This window comes from Dermochelys coriacea, chromosome 6, assembly GCF_009764565.3.
Source record: "Dermochelys coriacea isolate rDerCor1 chromosome 6, rDerCor1.pri.v4, whole genome shotgun sequence".
NCBI lineage: Eukaryota > Metazoa > Chordata > Testudines > Dermochelyidae > Dermochelys > Dermochelys coriacea.
Genome location: NC_050073.1, coordinates 74,330,506 through 74,352,516, shown reverse-complemented (window position 1 = coordinate 74,352,516; position 22,011 = coordinate 74,330,506). Strand labels below are relative to the sequence as shown.

General features: G+C 42.2%; 1 protein-coding gene across 1 annotated transcript; it reads right to left on the bottom strand.

Moving 5' to 3' along the window:
• Positions 1-3,056: 3,056 nt before the first annotated feature.
• On the bottom strand, positions 3,057-10,234 carry ACTC1 (actin alpha cardiac muscle 1). The gene is made up of 7 exons (XM_038406429.2): positions 10,132-10,234; positions 9,142-9,290; positions 7,350-7,674; positions 6,062-6,223; positions 5,770-5,961; positions 3,779-3,960; positions 3,057-3,385 (listed from the first exon to the last, which is right to left on the bottom strand). The coding sequence occupies exons 2-7, from the start codon at positions 9,268-9,270 to the stop codon at positions 3,242-3,244; spliced, it is 1,134 nt and encodes a 377-aa protein (XP_038262357.1). The 5' UTR covers positions 9,271-9,290; positions 10,132-10,234; the 3' UTR covers positions 3,057-3,241.
• Positions 10,235-22,011: the final 11,777 nt, after the last annotated feature.

Here is a 22,011-nt window from a genome sequence, read left to right as displayed (position 1 = left end):
TGGGAAGGAAGGAGCCTTCTGGCCAGGCTGCTGGTGAGATGAGATCTCCAACCAGGGGCTGGTTCTCTGCACAGTGCTGGGCGAAGGAGGCGCCCCACTGGGGGCAGGGAGGATAGGGAGGAGCAGTGGGGTCGGGTGGGCAAAGGGGCAAAGCAGGAAGAGGACGGCAACAGGAGGAGCACATAAAGGACTGATGGGTGGGCAGCAGAGGCAACACGTAACTGGCCACTACCTGAGGCCCGCCCATACTCACTGGCTAGTCCAGCTTGCAGAGCGCAGCCAGCACCAGCCAGAAATAGGGCAGGGCCCTGCTGGCTGACAGCCAGCATGCAGTGGGGCATGTGCTGACGGACCAACAGCGGGAGCAGCCTGGCCCTGCAGCTTCACCTCACCATGAGCCTTGCACACCCACACCCATCATCGGCCACCGAACCCCTGCTTTCACTCACCAAACTGGTGGGAAGGTGGCTGGAGAGCAGGGATCTGGACAGCAGCAGGACCTGCCAATGCTGATGGGGAGCAGGCAGAAAATACAGGACAATTTGCCCATTTCTAAAAAAAAAGTCGGGACACCTGCAGGAGGGTGTAAATAGGGGACTGTTCCGTTAAAAACAGGACGTCTGGTCACCCTAATTTGGAAACACTTGCCCTAGTGGCAGAGAGAGGAGACAAGAGCACAATCTCCTTCCCTTGTTGCCTAGATGTTTTCCATCCACCATATTTTTGCATGTTCTTTGCTGCCCATAACAATGCACCATTAGCTATAAATGATTTCTCCAATAATGTCTTTACAGAGGAATCCTGTTAATGCCATCAAGCAACTAGTGACATCCTTCAGTCTCTCACATGCTCAAAGGCCCATTGTTATGAATTGCTACTCACAGTCTTGAACATGCTGTCAGCTTTATGCCTGCCACACCTGACCCAAATGTCAATGCCAGTCACAGTTCTATTGTCTCTTAACTTTGATTCTCTCTGCATGTTTGCCTAACATTTTGAGCTTCCCTTAGTTGGAAGCAGTGTGTGGCTGACAGAATTTTGCAAATTAGCAAGTAAGAAAGCAAACAATCAAAAAGCAAGGATTCTGCATTACGATTTGTAATTTAATTGGCAAATTGTCATTTGGTTTCAATTATTCATATTGATACTTCATAGTACACTTGTAAATGTTATGGACTGTATTTTATGGACTACCAAACTCTTCAACATGTGAGCCTCAGAATGGTGCAATGCTGTTAAACCCTGGTTGAGAAGGAGGAGGATGTCTGTTGGTTTTGGGCATAAATTATGGGATGTGCTGATTAACAAATCTCTACTGTACTGGAAAGGCTTATTTAAAAAAAAATTATTGATAATGCTGTGCACAGTGTCATGCTCCGGTATTTCTAGAAGCCAGTATTAACCTTCTCCCCAAAAACTCTCATGACCAGAGCTGAGAAAGTGCTTGTTATTCTTCATTCTTAACAAACCATTCTACATGTATAACAATGACAGACACTTACAGCCCCACCTTTTTACACCATTCCAAGGTACAATAAATTATAAACAGTAAAATTAAAGTTTACTAAAAACATCTTCATATAGTCACAGGGGCAAATACAGCTCTGTATAACAGAAAGTGCTTTTTTCCGCTTATCCACAGATTACATCCAAGTATCCACAGTTTTAGTTAAACTTCAGAATAGTAAATGGGAGAAACAGGAAAAAAGAATCTCTTTCTCCATGCATGTCACCTATTTTTAATTTATTATTCATTATTCTTATATTGTATAGCAGTTGAATAATATAAAGTTAGTATGAAACCTATTTTAAACATGATCTTGAACACCTTTAAAGCCCAGTCATTCTACAGCGACCTGATACAGGACCGCGCTTAAGCACATGCCTAACTTTAAGCACTCGCCTAAAGTTAGGCATGTGGTTAAGTGCTTGCTTAAATCAAGCCTAGGTGAATCCCATCCTGTATGTATTCTATAACAGGCTGTTGATTAATGATAATTTTGAAGACAAAGTTTCCCAAATCATTTCGTACTACACATTTCATTTATTAATTTTTAAAAGATAACCAACCAGCAGCATAGTTATGAAAAGAAAGAGTGAAGAACAGAAAAAAAAGCCTACAAAAGCCAGACAGTTTCTCACCTCAATATCTGGATCGGATGGAGAATAAGAATTAAAAGTGTCTAGGGCACCCTGGGTGATGTAAAAAATAATCATTAGTATAACAGCAGTGCTTCATTTGTGCGAGGGCTTGCCAGGGTTGAGCCCTGGCACCTCTAGGTTTGGCAGTTCATAGCCCGGCATCTCTGGGCTTGCCACATCAATTACGAAAGTAAAAACATTGCTCGAGTCTGAGCACTTAGTTGCTTGCACCCCGGCACCTCTTTCATTACAAATTAAGTATTGTATAATAGTCGTATGTTACACTACTTTTGACTTCAAAATTTTGTTTGGCTCTTGTACAACAAAGCTTCCCTGTCCTTGTTGCAGAATTCTTGATGGGTTTGATGAGGTGAGGGAGGAGCTAAGTTGTCAGTTTGGATTAATGTTTAATCACAAACATGTACAACCTTCAGAAGACACTTGGGGTGAGATGAGGGAGGGGCTCTTTAGGCGTAGAGGATTTACATTAATTAGTTTTAAATAACACCGATCATATGAACATAATTATCCTTTTCCAACTGTGTTTGGTATGCAGGACTTTGGTATTAAAATACTTGGATTATAACTAATCCAATTAGAAATTAAAAATCACATTTAAACCCAAAGAATGAATGTGAGTGATTTGCTTCCACTTGTCCCACTTATTGGTTTTACCCCCAAACTACTTCTTTATAAGCTTTATTATAAGATGCTTCTTTTGTTTCAGGTTCAAAAAGAAAAAAGTCTGAATTAATACTATATCATGGCTGATAGGGTGCCCATAAGCACATCATTTAAAAAGGACACCCACCCATCAAAGACATTGTTGTGTTGTGTTAGTTTCCAAGCCCCAGTTTGTATACAGCTTAATTTTTAGAGCAAAAAGGAAAAAAAAAAAAAGACAAAATCATTTGTAGGTTGCAAGTCCCAGATCTTGTTTATTTATAAAGCAATAAATATTAGAAGAAGCACAAATAAATTGCACGGGTGTGTAAACAAACTGTACAATGACTGAAGAGAGTTCAGGAAGGATTTCTGGAAGACTCCAAGAAGCATAATGTCATCATCCTGAGTGGGAGGTAAATTGAGGAAAAGGCACTTAGAAGCACTTGCGATGGACAATGGATGGACCGGCCTCATCGTACTCCTGTTTGCTGATCCACATCTGCTGGAAGGTGGACAGAGATGCCAGGATAGAGCCACCAATCCAGACAGAGTACTTGCGCTCAGGTGGGGCAATGATCTAGGGAAGGATAAGCAACAAAATCCTCATCAGTTCAACAGGCTGAGTTTCCAACAGCTAGTTTGCGTGGGTTTTGTAGTGATTTGATATACCAAATTGCTACAGACTACATAAAATTATGAAAGAACTTCCCTATCTTATCACTGGTAACAACTCCAGCAGCCAGTTTACAATATATGCAATATTCTCAATAGCAATTTACAGCCTGACTCTCCTCTTCTTACACTTGCTTCTTATAAGTATAATTCCACTGACTTCAATCAAGTTATTCCCAATCAATCCTCAGCTCTTGGTCTCACTATTGAATTGTTCCCACCACCCAAACTAATTATTTAGTCCAATGCGATACTTCTTTACCCCAATTTCTGTTTCTTATGCCACCAAACCCCTCACCTTGATCTTCATAGTGCTAGGAGCCAATGCAGTGATTTCTTTCTGCATGCGGTCAGCAATACCAGGGTACATGGTTGTACCACCTGAAAGAACATTGTTGGCATACAGATCCTTACGGATGTCAATATCACACTTCATGATGCTATTGTAGGTAGTTTCATGAATACCAGCAGATTCCATACCTTGAAAGGCAAGATGATAGATCAGCAAACTATACAGGAGGGACAATTTTTGTGTAAAAGATATGTGAGCATTTATAGCTATTATTAATAAGCATTATTATACTGCCATAAAAGTACATGTCATAAAACATAGCAAAAGATATCATCCCTGTCCTGAAAGAGTTACAATATAATAGAGACAAAACAAAACATGTGACAATGATTTAGGTAAAGGGACGGTGTGGAGAGATTATTTATTCTAAAAGTACTGGTTAATAATAATTACTATAGGAGACTAACACAAAGGAGAATCCTAAAACAAGTTAGTTTTAAAAAGGAGAGGTCACTTGCTGGAGACAGTGTGGGGAACTTCTCAGTGTGTGTGAAGCAGAATAAAAGAAGTGCACAGCATAGAGCAGTAAGAGAGGATCAACAGAAATATATGTAGAAAGGCGGGATAGGAGGAAATGACAGAAGAGATATAAAATGAGTGGAGATTATGTAGGGCCTTGAAAGTGAGACAAAGAGCTTTAATTTGATCTGGTAAAAGACAGGAGCAGAGCAGAGTAGAAGAAGAGATTAGAAGTAGTATTTTGGACAGACTGGAGAAGAGAGAAAATGGAGAGGCCAGGCCAGAAAGGTTCACTTATCAAGACAAGAGATGATCCAGGCACGGACAAGGGGTATAGCAATGTGTGTAAATAGGAAAGACGTCAGAAGCAAATGTATATAGGTTACATTCCGACGTATTAATTTAACAGGTGCTTCCTGAAAGCAATGAAACTAGATCTGCAACAAGATGCCAGCTGATGAACAACTGCATTTAACCCACAGGGTTTATGCTATAAACACTTGTTGTATCCATCAGATTTCTTTGGCTCTATAGCAGAATTTAAAATCTTAGCCATGACAGTGTTTAATTATAAGGCATATACATAGATGTTGACCTTTCTTTTTGAAACATCACTTCTCAGTGGAAGCAGCTGTTGTCTTTGAGTAAATATAAGACATAAACCTTTCAAATACTGTCTCTGAAAAATTCACCCTGATGGAAAATCTCCCATGACACAGTGACATTCTACTAATACTAAGACATTTGTATCTTAGCAATAATATTTCTGCAAGGATAGAGTCCTATAATTATGCCACATCAGCACAATAGGAACAATTTACGAGTGGGCCAGATCCTCAGCTAGTGCAAATCAGCAGAACTCCATTGACTTCAATTGAGCTATCCTGATTTACCGTAGCTAAGAATCTCCCCAATGTAATTACAGTAGTGGGTTTTTGTGGGGAGGGGAAGAGGTTCGGTAAAGATCAGTTTGGCATAGCTGAAAAGTAAAAGGCTTGGCTGTCATGCTTCCAGCATAAAAGTAGCCTAAACAAAGCAGATTGAGTCAGTGGAAGGCTCCCCCTTTGTAATAGTGTCTTCTGGTAGTACAGAGCCACAATAGAGGCTTCTACACCACCCCCTCACGCATCCCAGTGCAGCCACTTATCTGGGAAAAAGGAAGTGTTACTGAAGTGTCCCCATGTCCTGGGTTGTCACAGCTGCTGGAATGGCCACAGGGAGGCACTGACAGCTAGTGCAGTTGCAATTTGAAGGCCGTTCTAATCTGCACCAAAAAATAGACCAAGTGCTCAGCCAGCAGCCACCTTCTCAATAGTCTTGTGCCAAGCACAGCTTAGAAGCACTGGAGAATCTAATCAATTTTTTTGCTTGTTTTTATGCCAAATTTAGCTGAATAGGTAGGTAAAGAATGGGGGCTCTCCAAGCCTTGCAGTTCACTTGGTCTCATGGTCAAAAGAGGAGTCCTTGAGGGCACTTACCAATGAAGGATGGCTGGAAGAGAGTCTCTGGGCAGCGGAAACGTTCGTTACCAATTGTGATCACCTGACCATCAGGCAATTCATAGCTCTTCTCCAGAGAAGAAGAGGAGGCAGCAGTGGCCATTTCATTCTCAAAGTCCAGAGCAACATAGCATAACTTCTCCTTAATGTCACGGACAATCTCACGTTCAGCTGCAGAAACACAGAAAGCAAGTCAAGGTCTGAAGAGGGGGATTGCCAGAGGCAGAAGTTCCCTGGTGGCTTGAGAGAGATGAGGATGAGTTGTACTTACCTGTTGTCACAAAGGAGTAGCCACGCTCAGTGAGGATCTTCATGAGGTAGTCAGTCAGATCCCTGCCTGCCAGATCCAGACGCATGATGGCATGAGGCAGCGCATAACCTTCATAGATAGGTACGTTGTGGGTGACACCATCACCAGAGTCAAGAACAATGCCTGGAAGAGAGAACTGACTGAGATCAGATACACTTGGTAGCATCTAACTTTTCAGAAATCACATGACCTTTCAATACACAAGTCAGTAAGAAAAGAAGATATATGCAGTGTGATGTAAATCAGCATAGCGCTATATTGTATTCAACAGTTACAATGGATCTGGCTCAATCTGCCTTTGCTAGCATGGCTATTACTGAAGATTCAGAGTGATCATTCACTTGAAACAGTCACTCTCCATTTTCTCCGAGCAAGATCCTTTCAGTACCTCTACTAGCACTAACTCAGTGATCATTGTCTTAAACTGAAGTCCAAGTATTTGGCATGAGTCTCTGCTCAAACCAATGATACCAGTGTAACTTCAGTGAGTTCATAGTAGTCACTTCTGGTTTACATCACTGTAAGTGAGAGGAGAATTAGGACATGTCTTCACGACCACTTATATCGGCAAAACTTATGTCATTCAGGGGTGTGAAAAAACACATCCCGAGCAACATAAGTTTCGCGGCATAAGTGATAGTGTGCACAGTGCTATGTCGGCAAGAGAACTACCGCCGCTCATTGGGAGTGGTTTAATTACGTTAACAGGAGAGCTCTCCCCATCGGCACAGAGCATTTCCATGAAAGATCTTAAAGCAGTGTAGCTGCATTGGTACAGCTGTACCACTGTAAGGTCTCTGGTGTAGACATAGACATTAGGCAACTGAGGCTCACTTTTAAAGCAATACGGAGAAATTAATAATACCAATTTCTTATGGCCCTTTTCATCAGCAGATCTCAAATCACTTCACAATCTTTAATATATTCAGCCTCAGAACACTCCTATGAGGTAGAGGCTCAAATAAGGCACAGAGAGGCTAAGTGACTTGCCCAAGATTTCACGAGAAGTCTGTGGCAGAACAAGGAATTGAACCAAGCTTCCCAAGTCCTAGGCTAGTACCCTAACCACTGGAAAATCCTTCTGCACATTCAGTAGACTATTTTAATTTTTTACCAGTGCCATATTTGAAAAAGACATCTATTTTACTGTGAATCTGAATGCCTTAGAGACTGCTCACAATTTTCTGTTTTCTTTTGGAGTTGAGGGGTTGAAAGGAAAAATTTCTATAGCAATCACTTATCTTTTTACCTGTGGTACGACCAGAGGCATACAGGGACAAGACAGCCTGGATTGCCACATACATGGCTGGCACGTTGAAGGTCTCAAACATTATCTGGGTCATCTTTTCACGGTTAGCTTTAGGGTTCAGGGGGGCCTCCGTGAGCAAGGTAGGGTGTTCCTCAGGGGCCACGCGGAGTTCATTGTAGAAAGTGTGGTGCCAGATCTTTTCCATATCATCCCAGTTGGTGATGATGCCGTGTTCAATAGGATATTTCAGCGTCAGGATACCTCTCTTGCTCTGAGCCTCATCACCTACATAGGAATCTTTCTGACCCATGCCAACCATAACACCCTAAAGGACGAAAGTATAAAGAAACATTTTCTAAGAGGGAAACACCATTATTAAGCAAAGAATTAATTACGCCAAATAGCTAAGTATATTATTTGGGATAAATCGGGGAGACATACATGAGCTATGCCAAAATGTGGTTAAATATGCAAAGCAACATTAATTACTTTGAATATTAATTAAGTCAACACATGGCTGACTCTTTTTTAAAAATCCTACTTCGTTCAATCAATTAAAGTGACAAACACAAAACAAGAAAACTCAACTAGTTCATTCCCACATACCTAAGGCCGTGGTGGAAAGCAAACCACACAATATCATGAAAAATGAAGCTATGGATAGATGGATGGGAGAAAGTTTTTATAGCCATCTCCACGACAGCGAAATGCATCCACTACAAGAGCCATAATCATTCACAGAGTAGTAAGCAGTTACAACTGTTGCATTCTGGAAATCATGCCAAGTAGCGCATTATAAATAAAAGAGAGAAGGAGGGGCTTATCTCGTGTAATAAACAAAAAGATGAATTGTATTAATCTTTCCATCATTGAGTCCATAATATCAAACACCATCATTGAAGCTTTTACATATTTTTGGGCATGGAAGTTGTACCTCTTGGGGCCCGGGGAGCAGTTTACTAAAAGTTGCATCCGATGAAGTGAGCTGTAGCTCACGAAAGCTTATGCTCTAATAAATGTGTTAGTCTCTAAGGTGCCACAAGTCCTCCTTTTCTTTTTTAAAAGTTTTCTGTCTGCTGGTTTGATGCTCACAATATGGAGAGGTAGGAGAATGGGCGAAAGGAAGAAGCATTACGGGGAGCTGAAAGGAAGGGGAACGGCTCGGGGGCAAACCGTAAAGAGTTCCAGAGGAACAGAGGACAGGAGTCAAAGGAAAGAAAAAAGAAAAGGAGTCCTTGTGGCACCTTAGAGACTAACCCACCCAGCAATATTGTTAATTAGTCTCCAAGGTGCCACGAGGACTCCTTTTCTTTTTGCGAATACAGACTAACACGGCTGCTACTCTGAACTCTGAAAAAAGGAAAGGAAAGAATTCAAAGGGAGTGGCCGTGGCGTGAAGGCTTAGACGAGCTGGGTGGGGAGGCAAAGGTCGGTGAAAAGGTCCTCGGCTGATGCAAGTTCAACTAATGGAGCTAGATGGAGTCACCCCAGCTGCAGATGTTCCGTGGGGGGAGGGAGGAAGAGGAGTTAAGTAGGGCGAAGAATGAGGTGAAGGGAGAGGAGGGGACAGTGGGGGAAGTGAAGAAGGTCCACGGGGGGGGGGGGGCTGGGAAAGGCATCCAGTGAGACAGGTGGGGAGGCTCGGAGAGAAGGGCGCTGGGGCTCAGCGGAGAGCGGCGGGGATACGAGGCGGGGGGGGAGGGGGGGGGCGAGTCGGAGGGGGCGGGGCGGGGGGGGGGGCTGCACTGAGAGCGGCAGCGCAGGGAGCGCAGCGCGCGGCTGGGCCCGTTACCTGGTGCCTGGGGCGGCCGACGATGGAAGGGAAGACGGCCCTGGGGGCATCGTCTCCGGCGAAGCCGGCCTTCACCAGCCCGGAGCCGTTGTCGCACACGAGCGCGGTGGTCTCCTCGTCGTCGCACATCTTGGGCGGGAGGCGGGGATCTGCAAGACAGCCCAGCCGCGTGACCGGAGCCCCGGCCGCCGCCCGCACGCCGACCCCTCCGTCCTGCCCAGCCCGCAGCTCCGCGGCTCCTCCGCCCGGCCAGGTCCCGCCTGAACAGCAAGGGACCTGCGCCGCGATGGATATTAGACAATCAGCCGCCCCTCCCCCCCACACGCGCGCGCGCGCGGGACAAGCCCGTGGCAGACCCTGCCGTGCACGCGGCGAGGGGGCTCTGGCTCGGGCCAGCTTATGCTCAAATACATGTGTTCGTCCCTGAGGTGCCACAAGTGCGCCTGGCCTGTTCCTTAGCGTTCCCAGTAACCGCAGCCATGGCACGGCACGCTGCCACCTCGTGCAGACGCCCCCGCCCCAGCCGAGGGGAAACACTGGCGGAGTCTAGGTCCATAAAACCTCCAGCTGCACTTTTACCTCTAGCAGAGCAGGACTAGACTTAGTTGAAAGACGCGTCTTCCAAGATCTTTTTTGGAAGGACGAGCACCTTTGTGAGAGCCGGCCCGGGGATTTCAGACACAACTTCTTTGTAGCGTCTATAATTCCCCAGACAGGCAAGCAAGGCTAGTTCAAAAGCAATGAAGGAAACGATGAATGCATGCAAAGTGTATCGGCTGCAGTTCCCCCCCCCCCAAGAAAGAAAATTAGCCTTTGTGCTGCAGATGCAAAGCAGCCTCCTCAACAGTTGTATCTAGAAATCCAGAAATTGTCGCCTCTTTGTCAATCTGATCTTCTCATTCCCCCCCCCCCCCCCCCCCAAGATGCCTTCAGCAGAGCAGCTGCTTTGCTGGGAACTTGACTGAGAGGCTGGTCAGCTGCACTACTCACCAGATCAGCACCTACTGCGTGGAGTTCCTGAGAAAAAGCTGGGCACTGCCTCCGAGGGAGATGCACCAATTTATACTTCCTGAGCGGCTGTGGCAGTCAGACGCTCCTGAGGGACAAGCCAGCCACCTTTTCCTTATTTGGTCGGCTTCACACCATTGAGTAGCAGTGAAGCCATTAATGGAGCAAGGGAAGGCAAAAGTCAGAGCAGGCTAGAGCAGCCAGGGGCTCACAGGCCATGTAAGGAAAGCAAGGGGGTAGCATTCTAACAGCAAATGGGATGGCCAAATAGGGAACCCATGTGAAAAATCATGCATACTTGTTCTGGAGGTCAATATTTTTAAAAAGATGAATGAAAGGAGGGTGCCCCCCGCCCCATCTTGCTGTTTTTAATAATCTGGAAGCTGTAAAAAGATCAATGAATTAAGCTCTAGCTGCCATGGTGTCTGGCATGTGTCACTGCAGTGTGGGAAGTAAGCAACTGGGACAAACCAGGAGTGAGATTTCAAGAGGATAATAGTTGGATCATTAATCTCAAAATACATTTGTTTGGTGGTGGTGGTTTCTTTGCTTTTTTTTTTTTTTTTAATTATTATTATTGAAAAGGATATTCAAGAAGCCCATATTTAAGGACAGCGGGTGAGCAGGCTGATGAGCGAAGCTGTCATTGGTAGGTACAATCTCAGATTTTGCTCCTGTACTAAGACAGAAGGCAGCATACGCTTCCTGTATTGCTTCAGCAAGAAGCAATGCACACTCGAATTCTCTCTAAACTTTGATGAATACATGCAGAAAAAATTGTGCCCTCCTTTGCTTTTGGCAGGCAACAGGCAGTGCAAAGCAGGATCTGTTGGCTTACAATAACGTATATAACCCCCCCATTTTTTTTACTTTTAGTGCACACAATCAGTAATGCATAGTGATAAGTATGGGAGAGGGGCGCAGGGAGAGATGGGAACAGCTTGAACAAAAACAGCCATGGTATTAATGTAATGTGGCAGTTGTTTTCCTGCTCTGTTGAAACATCCACATTGATAATTTGTTCCAGCAGTGGAACCTAGAAGATCTATACATCTTAAAGGATTTTTTTTTCCCAGTTAAAAATAGAAAGACTGGAGAGGCATCCCTTGAGTGGGTTTGGCCTGGTATGTGAAGGCACAGATTGTCAACGTGTTTCCTAAAGGAACTTTATTATACTGCAGCCTACAGTGTCCTTCGGGAGCTCAGCTTGTAAACTACCCAGACATGTTAATGTCTGTCTCTGCTATACGCTCTGGGGAAGAAAGAATTGAGCCCAAGGGAATGGATGGGACTGGGGGGGGGGGGGAAGAAGAAGCAGCAGTAGCAGCTCAGTTAGCCAGATCAGTCACTCAGCTACAAATCTTGCGCATGAAACATATTAGATGCTGCAAAAGACTTCTGTCAAACACTCACATCTTAAAAGATGTGAGAGGAAAGGTCTTTGAGTGTAATCAGAGCTACAGTTTTTCTGTGCTCTCATTTTACTGAGAAATGGCTCAAACAAAGACTGTGGTGAGTGGAAATCACTGAGGAGCCATACTATACATTTCTATATTGCATTCAGAGGAGGTGGCAGAGGCTCTTGCACCTTAAATTTTTTCTATAGAGAGGATAGATTCAACAAGTATTGTGTAATAGCATAAATAGTTAATCAAAGTTTAGCTCTGGGTGATTTACCTGTCCCAGCCCACTCCTCCGCTCATTTTGGGATTGTGCCCATTTATGAACACAACTTCGTAGATATTGCAATAAGCATCTTAGGCACAATTGGCTGCTGCTTTACTTTAATTCCCTTGAGAAGAATCACACTGTTTCTGGTGAGACACGGTTACAATTTTTAAAAAATACATAAAAACTAGCCCAGATATATATGAAAGGATGGTTCAAGCCTGTAAATTACAATGACAGAAAGAGGTCATTGCAGTGGAAGGCTGTGCTTCACATCTTCTGTGTTGGGAATCAGAGACACACAGAGTTCACATTCATTAAGTTTATTGGTATTTGGTATAAAAAAATCAAATATTGGTATGGCAAGGTACACAAAGTATATACTTATAAACAGATTAGACAGAGTCAAGAGATTTATAGAAATACTTTACATAATTATAGATATTTAGAGAGATTTCTATACATCTTTTTATATATGTACATATGTATGTATACATAGGATATAGAGTGTGTGGGGAAGGGTATGGTTTCAAATTCGTAATAGTTTTTAATACTTCATTTTCCATTTTTATTACATTTCTGATTCAGTGACAGGTTCCCACGTGTATTGTCGAGTTGTTCTTGCCTTCTTTTTCCTTCTTCCTAAAGTCCATCTTTTCTGCAGAAACTGAACAACATGGGAGATTACTGCTGGTGAAAAAGGCCAAAGATTAGCCTACAGTGTTATCTCAGCTGTCCTGCCATTCAGAGGTGTTACAGTATTTACAGGGAAGCCAGTTACTGATAGCCACTTTGAATTCCTCCAATCTCAGACCCTCCCTGTCACATCCTACGTTCATTTGGCTGGAAAAAAAGTGTCTCTCTCAAAACTGAGTCAAATAAAGCTAGCACTTGTGTGCAAGATTTACCAGGGACAGTTGGTCCTATGCCTGACCTTTCCTTTGTATTTCCTTTATAAATGTATATCTGCTTTCACTCCTATTTGCTCAAGTTGTAATTTTCTAATTAAAACACAATAGGGCTTGAAACTAGAATCCAGATGCCCTTGAAAGCTAAATAATCTCTCTTTCTCCTTACTGTACGTGGCAAGGTCAAAGGAACAGGGCACTGCACCATGTATTAGATCCAAAATGGCACCTGTTTCCTCATAGCCATTTCAAAAGTACCCAGATAAACTCTTTGGTCAAAATCATCCTGCTGTCTGCCAAAAAGTGACATTACAGCAGCAAATAAATAAATAAAACAAACAACAACAAAACCCATCATCATCCAGGGAGGAAAAATTCCAGATATTGAAATGACTAGAGTCTCTTTACGCAGTATGAATTTCTTAAGAATCAGCCACAGCCCAAGTAGTATATTAGTGGCAAAGGAAAAGCAAGCAGAAGGGATTATTAGATAGTACAAGGAGCTGCAATAGCAATGATCTTCACATATTCAAAAAGAGTGTGTCCTTCAGGAATATTAAGATTGAAATGTTTAACAAATAATGGAGAAGCACACATCTTTTCATTAGCATAGTGCCATATGTGCCCTAAGGCAACCACTTCATTTCTAGAATCATAGCACCTCAGGTGCTACTTGGAGCAAGTCTGCTTTTCCTTTGCAAGCAAAATTTGATGCGATATTCAAACCAACAGGAAATTGCTTTGACTTAGATTTGCAATCAGAATACAAACAGTGGACTATTAGCTCTTGCATGCTAAAAAACAATATTATGATCTTGCAATAGCCCAGATATCTAGCATCTCCTATTCACTTTAGTATTTTAGGTAAAGGAAAGAGATCAGTAAGAAAATAAGGCCCTGATTCTGGAAGCATTTTCTACTAGGTATAGTATTTATTGCCCTAAAGATTTCAATGGAATTATTTACAGGAAACACTGCATCCAGTAAAAGACTTTGTTGGCTCAGGCCTCCCTTTCTGAGTATATTTTATAAACTATCAACTTATTCTTTAGATTATCTACAGATGTTATAGATATATCTACATACGTGCGAATGAATCCTTCTCATCACATTAAACCATCATATGTACTACATATATGCCACATATTTCACAGATCTGTTATAGAAGTGGTTTTGAAAGTTTTAAAAATGTCATTAGTTCAACTGTTGCATCCTTCCCCCTATAAAATCAGTTGTCTTAGTTATAATGTAATCCACTGTGCAGACCTCTGTGGGGGAGAAAAATTATAACTAATTTATTTTAGATACCTAAAAAATATATTTAATACCTGTTACATACATAATAGTGTCATGATTTTAAAGTCCAATATCTCAATCTACTAGGGTATGGAGCAAAAGCTTCATCAGACTCCAGTGCTTTAAAGTATCTATATCTAACACCAAGAGATCATGAAATATCAAATGTGTCACTGGATCAGAGCTGACTATTGCCTTTCTGGAGACTCTGGCTAATGTAATTTTTATGAGAACTTTTACATTTGCCGGAAAAATCTCTGACAGATTTTAATTTGTTCCATAGCAGCTGTTTGAAGCTATGTATGGTTTTCAAATAAGTTATCCCAGCAGAGGTTGAATTGTGGGCAGAGTGCAAGCAAGAATATTAAAAGGTACATGACAAATTTATCATATGACTATCATCATCACATATGTGGGATATATGCAGACACACTCTAGTCATAGAAGCTAGAACTGAAAAAGAGAATTAGATCATTCCTGCCAGTGCAGACTTGTTCCCTATGATACATTTTATCATGTTTTGTCCAATCTAATTTTGAAAGTATCAAGAGACAGAGGTTCCTCCCTTTCCCGTGAAACATAAGTAGTTAACTGTCAAGCAGTTTCACCTGATATTCATCCTAACTTTCCCCTTTCTTACTTTCATCCCATTTGTCCTACTTATAGCCCCATGTATCATATATTATAGCCCCATGTATCATCTCCTTCGTATTTACACCCTTCACATAGTTGCAGGCTGTTATGTTCTCTCTCTCTCTCTCACTCATATAGTGCTGCATGTCTGTAATTAACCTTGAGTGTCTTAAGAACGCCCTGAAATGATGGAATAATGAAATGGGCATAGAAGACTAGAGATGCATCCACAACACTTTTGTTATGAAGCTGATAGCAACAGGGGCAGAAAATATAGATGGATGTGAGCAATAGTGTAAGGAAGTACTGAAACTCCGGCCCTTAAGAACTATTTGCAACATGCCATTCACAAATAAAGGGTGAGAGCCCCATCCCTGCTACATTGCTTTACACTGGGTGAAACGGCCAGAGTGGCATAAACAGGCTCTAAAAGCACAGGGTCTAGACAGGGGAGGTTCCCACCCATTCCCAAACAGCAAAAGACAGTTGTAAGGTTGTCTTCCAAGGACTCCCTCACAACACAGGGGTTCTGCCACGGGCAGGGCCCAGCTGGTAGCACTGTGAAGACTTCAGGCAGCTCTGGCCTGAAGGGCATCCTAGGAAGGCTGTCATAACTTAGACAGGCCCCAGGGCTATCTAAATTACATTGGGGTCATAGAGTAGTCCGGAATTGAGGGACGGTGCAAATGTTGCTTAAAACCTCCTCATCTCCTGCTCCTCCAAGGCTCTAAAACATCCTGACCCAAAAAGAGCAGAAAAGAACACTCTTGCAAACCTCTGGTACAATGGTTAGGCAGACAAAGGACTGCTGCTTATTTCCCTAAACACAACTGTCTCTCTTTTACCTTCCGCTCCTCTTCTCTGTTTGTGGTATCTACCTCTTAGTCTTATAAATTCAGAGCCAGGCATCTTGAGATTTACTGCAGCTCCAACTTTTTTCTACCATTCTCTGGCTTATAGGCATCTGGTCCAAGTTTTGAGCCCTGAAATTACTGCTTGCTGCTGAGCATCCCAGGTATGTCCTAAACTCTAACATCCTATCGATTGAAATGTTGTCCCAAAAGAATACAGTAACACTGCAGTGAAGGATCAGCAGCAAAGCAGTTCATTAATCAAATCTAAAGCTTCAGACCATGCACCACTCCGATAAAGGTTCTCTGTAATTTTGCTAGCAAATGATTTATTTGAAAAATAGGTAATTAGCCAAAGACTAATCCTTGGCACAAGCAGATTTGGAAAGGACTCTGCAGTGTGTGAAGACCATAATGCAAATTGCGACAGAGACAATTTCTCAAGATTGTACCCTTATTCTGCATTTTCTCACTCCTTGTCTCCAATTTTATGAAAAGAGCTACACCTCCCAGAAAAGACAATTGGGTCATGAAAATCATGAACATAGTTTTGCAATTTTTGTAGGCCATAAAGACCACAAATTTTACTCTCAGAATACAATAAAAATAAGCAAGCTTTTTAAGCAGATCTCTGGATTTTCTATGCAGGTGATGATGGATGTGCAATTATTTTTCCTAGGGTTTTATGTAAAAATATGAATTTAATAAATATAAGAGACACAAGGTGGGCAAAGTAATATGTTTTATTGGACCAACTTCTGTTGGTGAAAGAGCTCTTCTTCAGGTCTGGGAAATGTACTCAGAATGTTACAGCTAAATACAAGGTAGAACAGCTTGTTTAGCATAAGGAGTTAACACATCTTGCAAGACACCATTTAAAGTGAAGTGGGCAGTTAACAACTCTGCAGTCATAGGAAAAGGGAGGGTTCTTGTGTTACAGACCAATTGCAACTCTTTGACACCACCTACTATGAAGAACTCAAAGTCGTCCCTCCCATACAACAGTTCACAGGAAACTAGGGATATCATCAAATCCTTTCCCAAACAACTCCAAGAGAAACTCTACAAACTCATCCCCCATGAACCCATACCGGGACCTTCTACGTACTTCCCAAGATATGCAAATAAGCAAACCCAGACAGACCCATCATATTTGGTTATGAAACTCTTTCTGAAGGACTATCTTCACTCATAGAAGCATCTTTAAACCATTCACCACATAAAGGGCCAGTTGCTTCTAAGACACAACCAAGTTCCTCCAGAAGCTCTGCAACATTAACACCCTCCTTCAGAACACCATTCCTATCACCCTTCATCTACACCAATGTCCCTCACAGTGATGGCATCACTGCCTGATTCAGATATCTACAAGACAATGGACAACACTTAGATATCCACCCCCAAACACATTGCTAAACTCCCATTTCATCCTCACCCATAACAATTTTACACTCAACAACAAACACTTTTTCCAAACCCTGGGAACAGCCATTGACACTAGGATGGCTCCCCAATATGCCAACCTCTTCATGAGTTACCTTGAGGAAGAATTTCTGGACAAATGTACCACAAAACCAATAATATACCTGAGATACATTGATAATATTTTCATCATCTGGACAGACAACCTAAATGTTTGGAGCAAAGGCATATTTAGTTCTGATAGAAAACTTCTGTGAATTTTAAGGATCTGTTCTGTTAACATTTAATAGCATAAGTAGAACTGCATACGCAAGAAATTGCAGAGTAATCATGTTTGTGAGAAAAAATAAAAATAAAGTAAAAAGCTAAAGAAGACCAGTTTGAACTAACATGGAAGTGACAGACTAATACATATGTATAAGAAAAGATAGCAAAAAGTTATAAATAAGTTTGTGTAACAAAGGGAGGTTGAAGCTGCCAAAGGCAACTGTGAGGAGATCATCCTGATGAACTTCCCACTATAAGCAACTGATCACTACTTTCTGAGTGTTTTGCCTTAATGAAAATCTGTTAGACCCATTTCCTGAGTAAGTAAATCTGAATCCAACACTAAACTCCCTCATAGATTTCCACCACAACTGCAGCAGCAACCGACCATCCATCAAACTCTCTATAGAGCACTACCGTAACCAACATCAACTTCCTAGACACCATGATCAGCTTCAGCAATGGAACCCTACAAACAACAATATATAGGAAAGCCACCTATGTTCACAGAGCCAGTAACCACTCCAAACACACCACGAAATCTGTTATCTACAGCCAGTCGCTCAGAGACCACAGAATATGCTCCAAGGAGAAAGTCTGGGATACACATCTTAATACATTTTAAACCACCTTCCTCAGACAATGAGACTCCACCAAAGAAATAGACTACATCATGGAACAGGCCACCCAAATACCCTGAGAGAACCAGCTTCAATACAGAAAAAAATCCTACAACTGCACACCCCTAGTTGTCACCTGTCTCCCCACACTGGAACTCTACACAGGGTATCATTAAACAATTACAACCCATACTCAATGGGAACAACATCTTGAAATAAATCTTTCCCAAACCTTCACTTCTGGTCTTTAAACAACCCTTCGCTCCCCACCCCCCAATTTCTCCAATCTGATCATCAGAAACAAGCTCTCCACAGACCAGGACACACCAACTCAAAGTGGCACCAGATCCTGCCATAACAACAGATGCAAAACCTGCTGTGAAGATCAATACCCCTCCACAATACTCCTTTCACTATCCATAGGTCTTACACATTCTTATCATAGCACATGATATACCTCATACATACCATATCACCTGTGGGTGAACACTTCACAAAACCATCACTCGATATTTGACTTCTCAGTCCTCACCCTCAAAGGAAACCTTCATGACATCTTCAAAAGACAAGCCTGGGAGCTCTCTAAGTCAATTATTCACAGGGAGGAAAAAACATAGGGAAGTTCTGAATATTGTGCTGTTGGGGAGCAAATCTGGATATGTTCTTGTTGTTCTGGAGGTTCTGCTGTTGACATGAAAGAGGCTGTGGACAATTGAAAGGAGGCATGCACATGAAGTACAGCCAGATCCAATTGACAGTGGAACATAATGTTCTGCCTGGAGGAACCTACACTGATATCTCTCAAAATTGGTGCAACTGAACTTGCAAAACTTGAACCCTGCCTATGCTGTAGAGCGTGTGTCCTGGATTATGTGTTGCCACTGGCTGCCAGCTTGCCTATGCAGTCTGTCCTCTCCCCTTGGCCACCAGTGGGGACTCTAATCGGTTACCCAGGGAGAAATATCTGATCACACCTTCTCACCAGCTAATGAGCACAATCGGTTTCAGTTAGATGGAGGCTGCTTAGTTTCTGGTGAGAACAATTCATTCCCCAGTCCATAGGGATGCAATCAAAGCACAGACTGGCCACAGTGTCCTGACCCTGTCCTCTCTTCCGGGCAATATTTCAGAATGTTGTATTTCCAGAGATAAGGTTGTCATCGTAATTCATTGTGTAGATATGAAAGATCACAACCTCCATGGTAAGCTTATAAAACAGTCGTATTAAATCTGTGTCCTTCATAGATTAGCGTGTGTGTGTGTGTGGGGGGGGGGAATTGACAAATACCTTTTACATTGAAATAAAAGTTCTTTAATTCACAGTGTAAAAATGAGAAATTCACAATGGTGTGACATTTGAATAACACGATGGTGTGACATTTGATGGAGTGAGCAGCAGAATCATTGCCATACACAGTGCCATCTTCAACACATGGGCTTGCCGTTTCTGACGTTCTGAGCACACTCTCTCCCCACATTTACTCCTTGCAGCAGAGCGTCGCTAATGTCATCAAGTCCAACCAATGTAATGAAAGGGGAGACAAATCCATAAAGGCCTGCCAAGGCCATGCTTAAAGGCCAGGCAAAAAAGACCAGTATGAACAGCCAGAGCAAACTCCACATCAGATAGCAGCAGCTTGTCTTAAAGCACTCACTGAAACATTACAAAATAATCTGGATTAGTGCCAAATACATCTGACATTTTTCTTTCTACTCTTTTTTTCCCCTCTATGCTAAATCATATATAGCAAAAAATAATATTGAGTCAGCAAAGGCGATCCAAATGCAATATTCCAATCCTCACTTGGTATCTAAATGATACAAAATAAGGACAACACCCCTCTCTGTAAGCACAGTGACCTGATTTACAGAGCAGTTATTTGTGTGCACATTTCTGTGTGTGCCATTTAGGGCCTCGGTTCTGAAAAGTATTCATTCACACTCCATCCTTAGATGAAGAGGTGCTTATGTAAATGCTAAGGGCAAAATTTCAAAACTGGGCTTGTAAATCCATATTTACACACTTAAAATTAGAGTTAGAGCACAACTTTAGGGACCCAGCTTTGAAAATCTAGGCCAAAGTATTCAGATACAGATATTACTAAGTTTCCAGAAATAATTGTGATTATGCAAAAATGGGGTCTCTCTCTCTCTCCTCTTACTGTCTTTTCATCTCTTAGTCCTTGCTGCTCTTCCGAAAGGCTTAGCCCTCTGTTCTCATGAGCCATTTGGTACATTTCCCTTTATTTTAAAAGCTGTCAAGCTCTCCCTTTTTCCATCACCAACCCCACATACATCTCCTTTCTCCCACCCTCACTCAAAGTCATTCCTTTCATCCTTTTCAGCTGTCATGAAAAAAAAAGAGTTTTAAAACCGCATCTGGGCCGCAACTCTCAGCAGTTTTGTGTTGGAGGGAAAAATAGTTCCCAAAATTCAAACCAGTTGGAGCCATTGCAGGTACACAGCTTCAGCCACTCCAGTGCAGTAAAATCTGCTTTAAAGTTGCTATTAAAAAAAAAAAAATCTGGTGGCCAGGACTTTGTCCACTCTAGCACTCTGACCAATTTTAAAACTGGATTGAATTTTTGGGAAAGTTTCTGAGGTGCTCAAAGGCACTTGCTAGGTGGGCTAGCTCAGCTCAGCTTTGCTCCTTCTTCCCACTTCTCTGCTGCACAGCTGAGTAGGGACACAGTTTCAAAGCAACACAAACAAATTCTTGGGGAAGATGTTATATTGTGTGGGAAACACTTAGACCAGAAAAGACCGTGGGTATGAAGGACCCAGTGGCTCTCTGGCTCCACTCTAAACTCTTGCATACAGAGCTCGACGTAGAACTGATTTTTGGTTTGCTGGCAGTTCCCAGACATCCAAAAAAAATTCTGATTTGAGTCAAACTGAAACTTCTGAAAAATGTTGACGAATCAAAAAAAGTCAACACAAAGTTTGTTTCGATACAAACTAAACATTTAACTTGATCCAAAATAAAACATTTCATTTTGTTTTCAGGCAGTTTTTAAATAAAAAGCAAAGGGCATGAAGAGCTAGAGTCACAAAACAGCCAGAAGAGAAGGAAGGCATAATTGCCTCCCTTTTGCTCAATGGTTAGAGTACTCACCTGGGATAAAACCAGAGTTCAGTTCTCCCCTCTGCCTTATGTGGAGCATATATTTTAACTTTTGATCTTCCAGATTGTGTACTGAAACTGTATTAAAAGCATAAGCTATCACTTATCAATCTCAGGACTTTTTCCTATCCTGCTTGCAGGCTAGGGAGCATTCCTTGGAAGCATGCAACTTGGGTCTAGCCTCAGTCAGTCTGTAGACAGCCAACCTAGAGTAAGGTGGGGTGAGTTGTGCTTCTGCTTTAGGGCAGCCTGCTTTACCTCTCTCTCTGTTTTGGGATTCTTGTGTGTATTAGGGTTTTGAATTCTAAGAAATAAAGAGTATTTATGTTTTTATCTAACTTCTCTGTGTATACCATGAACATAGCATCTCACGTTGTAGGAGAGTGGCCTAACCAGTGGGATATTCTGGGGAATGTCTTTCTCAGTTTCTCCCACTGAAGTCATACTACTTTGAATAAAGAGTCATTGGTGCAAAGACTTGAATTTGGCTCTCCCCACTCCCAGGTGAGTACCCTAACCATTGTGCTGTAGGGTAACATGGGGTCCGTAGGTCTCGCTCTTTCCTGCTGAAGCTGTTCCACTCTGAATAATCACTTTGTCAAAGAAAGAATGAGAATGAGTCTAGGTCTTGGTGGGTAAGGGACACATGGGAGGGGGGGCGGGAACCCAAGTGCAGGGCCCTATTTAATTAACTATTAACTATTTAATTAATTATACACTGTGCAATAGCTTCAAGCAGGACAGATTTATCTGAACAAGAATTTGTTTTTAGTTTATCATTATTGATATCTCCGATTATAAATATTTTCAGTTTACAAACATATAAAGCATATTGCTCCATTCTGGCTACATTTAAAAACGGCAGCCTCCCTTGTACACTTAATGTGAACACTGTAGAAAAATAGTGCTACGCTACTACTGATCTGCTTACACAGCTACAAATTGGACACACAGCTAGTCTATACTGATGAATCCTGTTATTGTTACTTCGACCTCCCTGCCTACTTGCATGTCTCACCCACGTTAGGTCTTTTATTGTAGATTGGGAGTGGTTTGGGTTAGAAACTGTCATT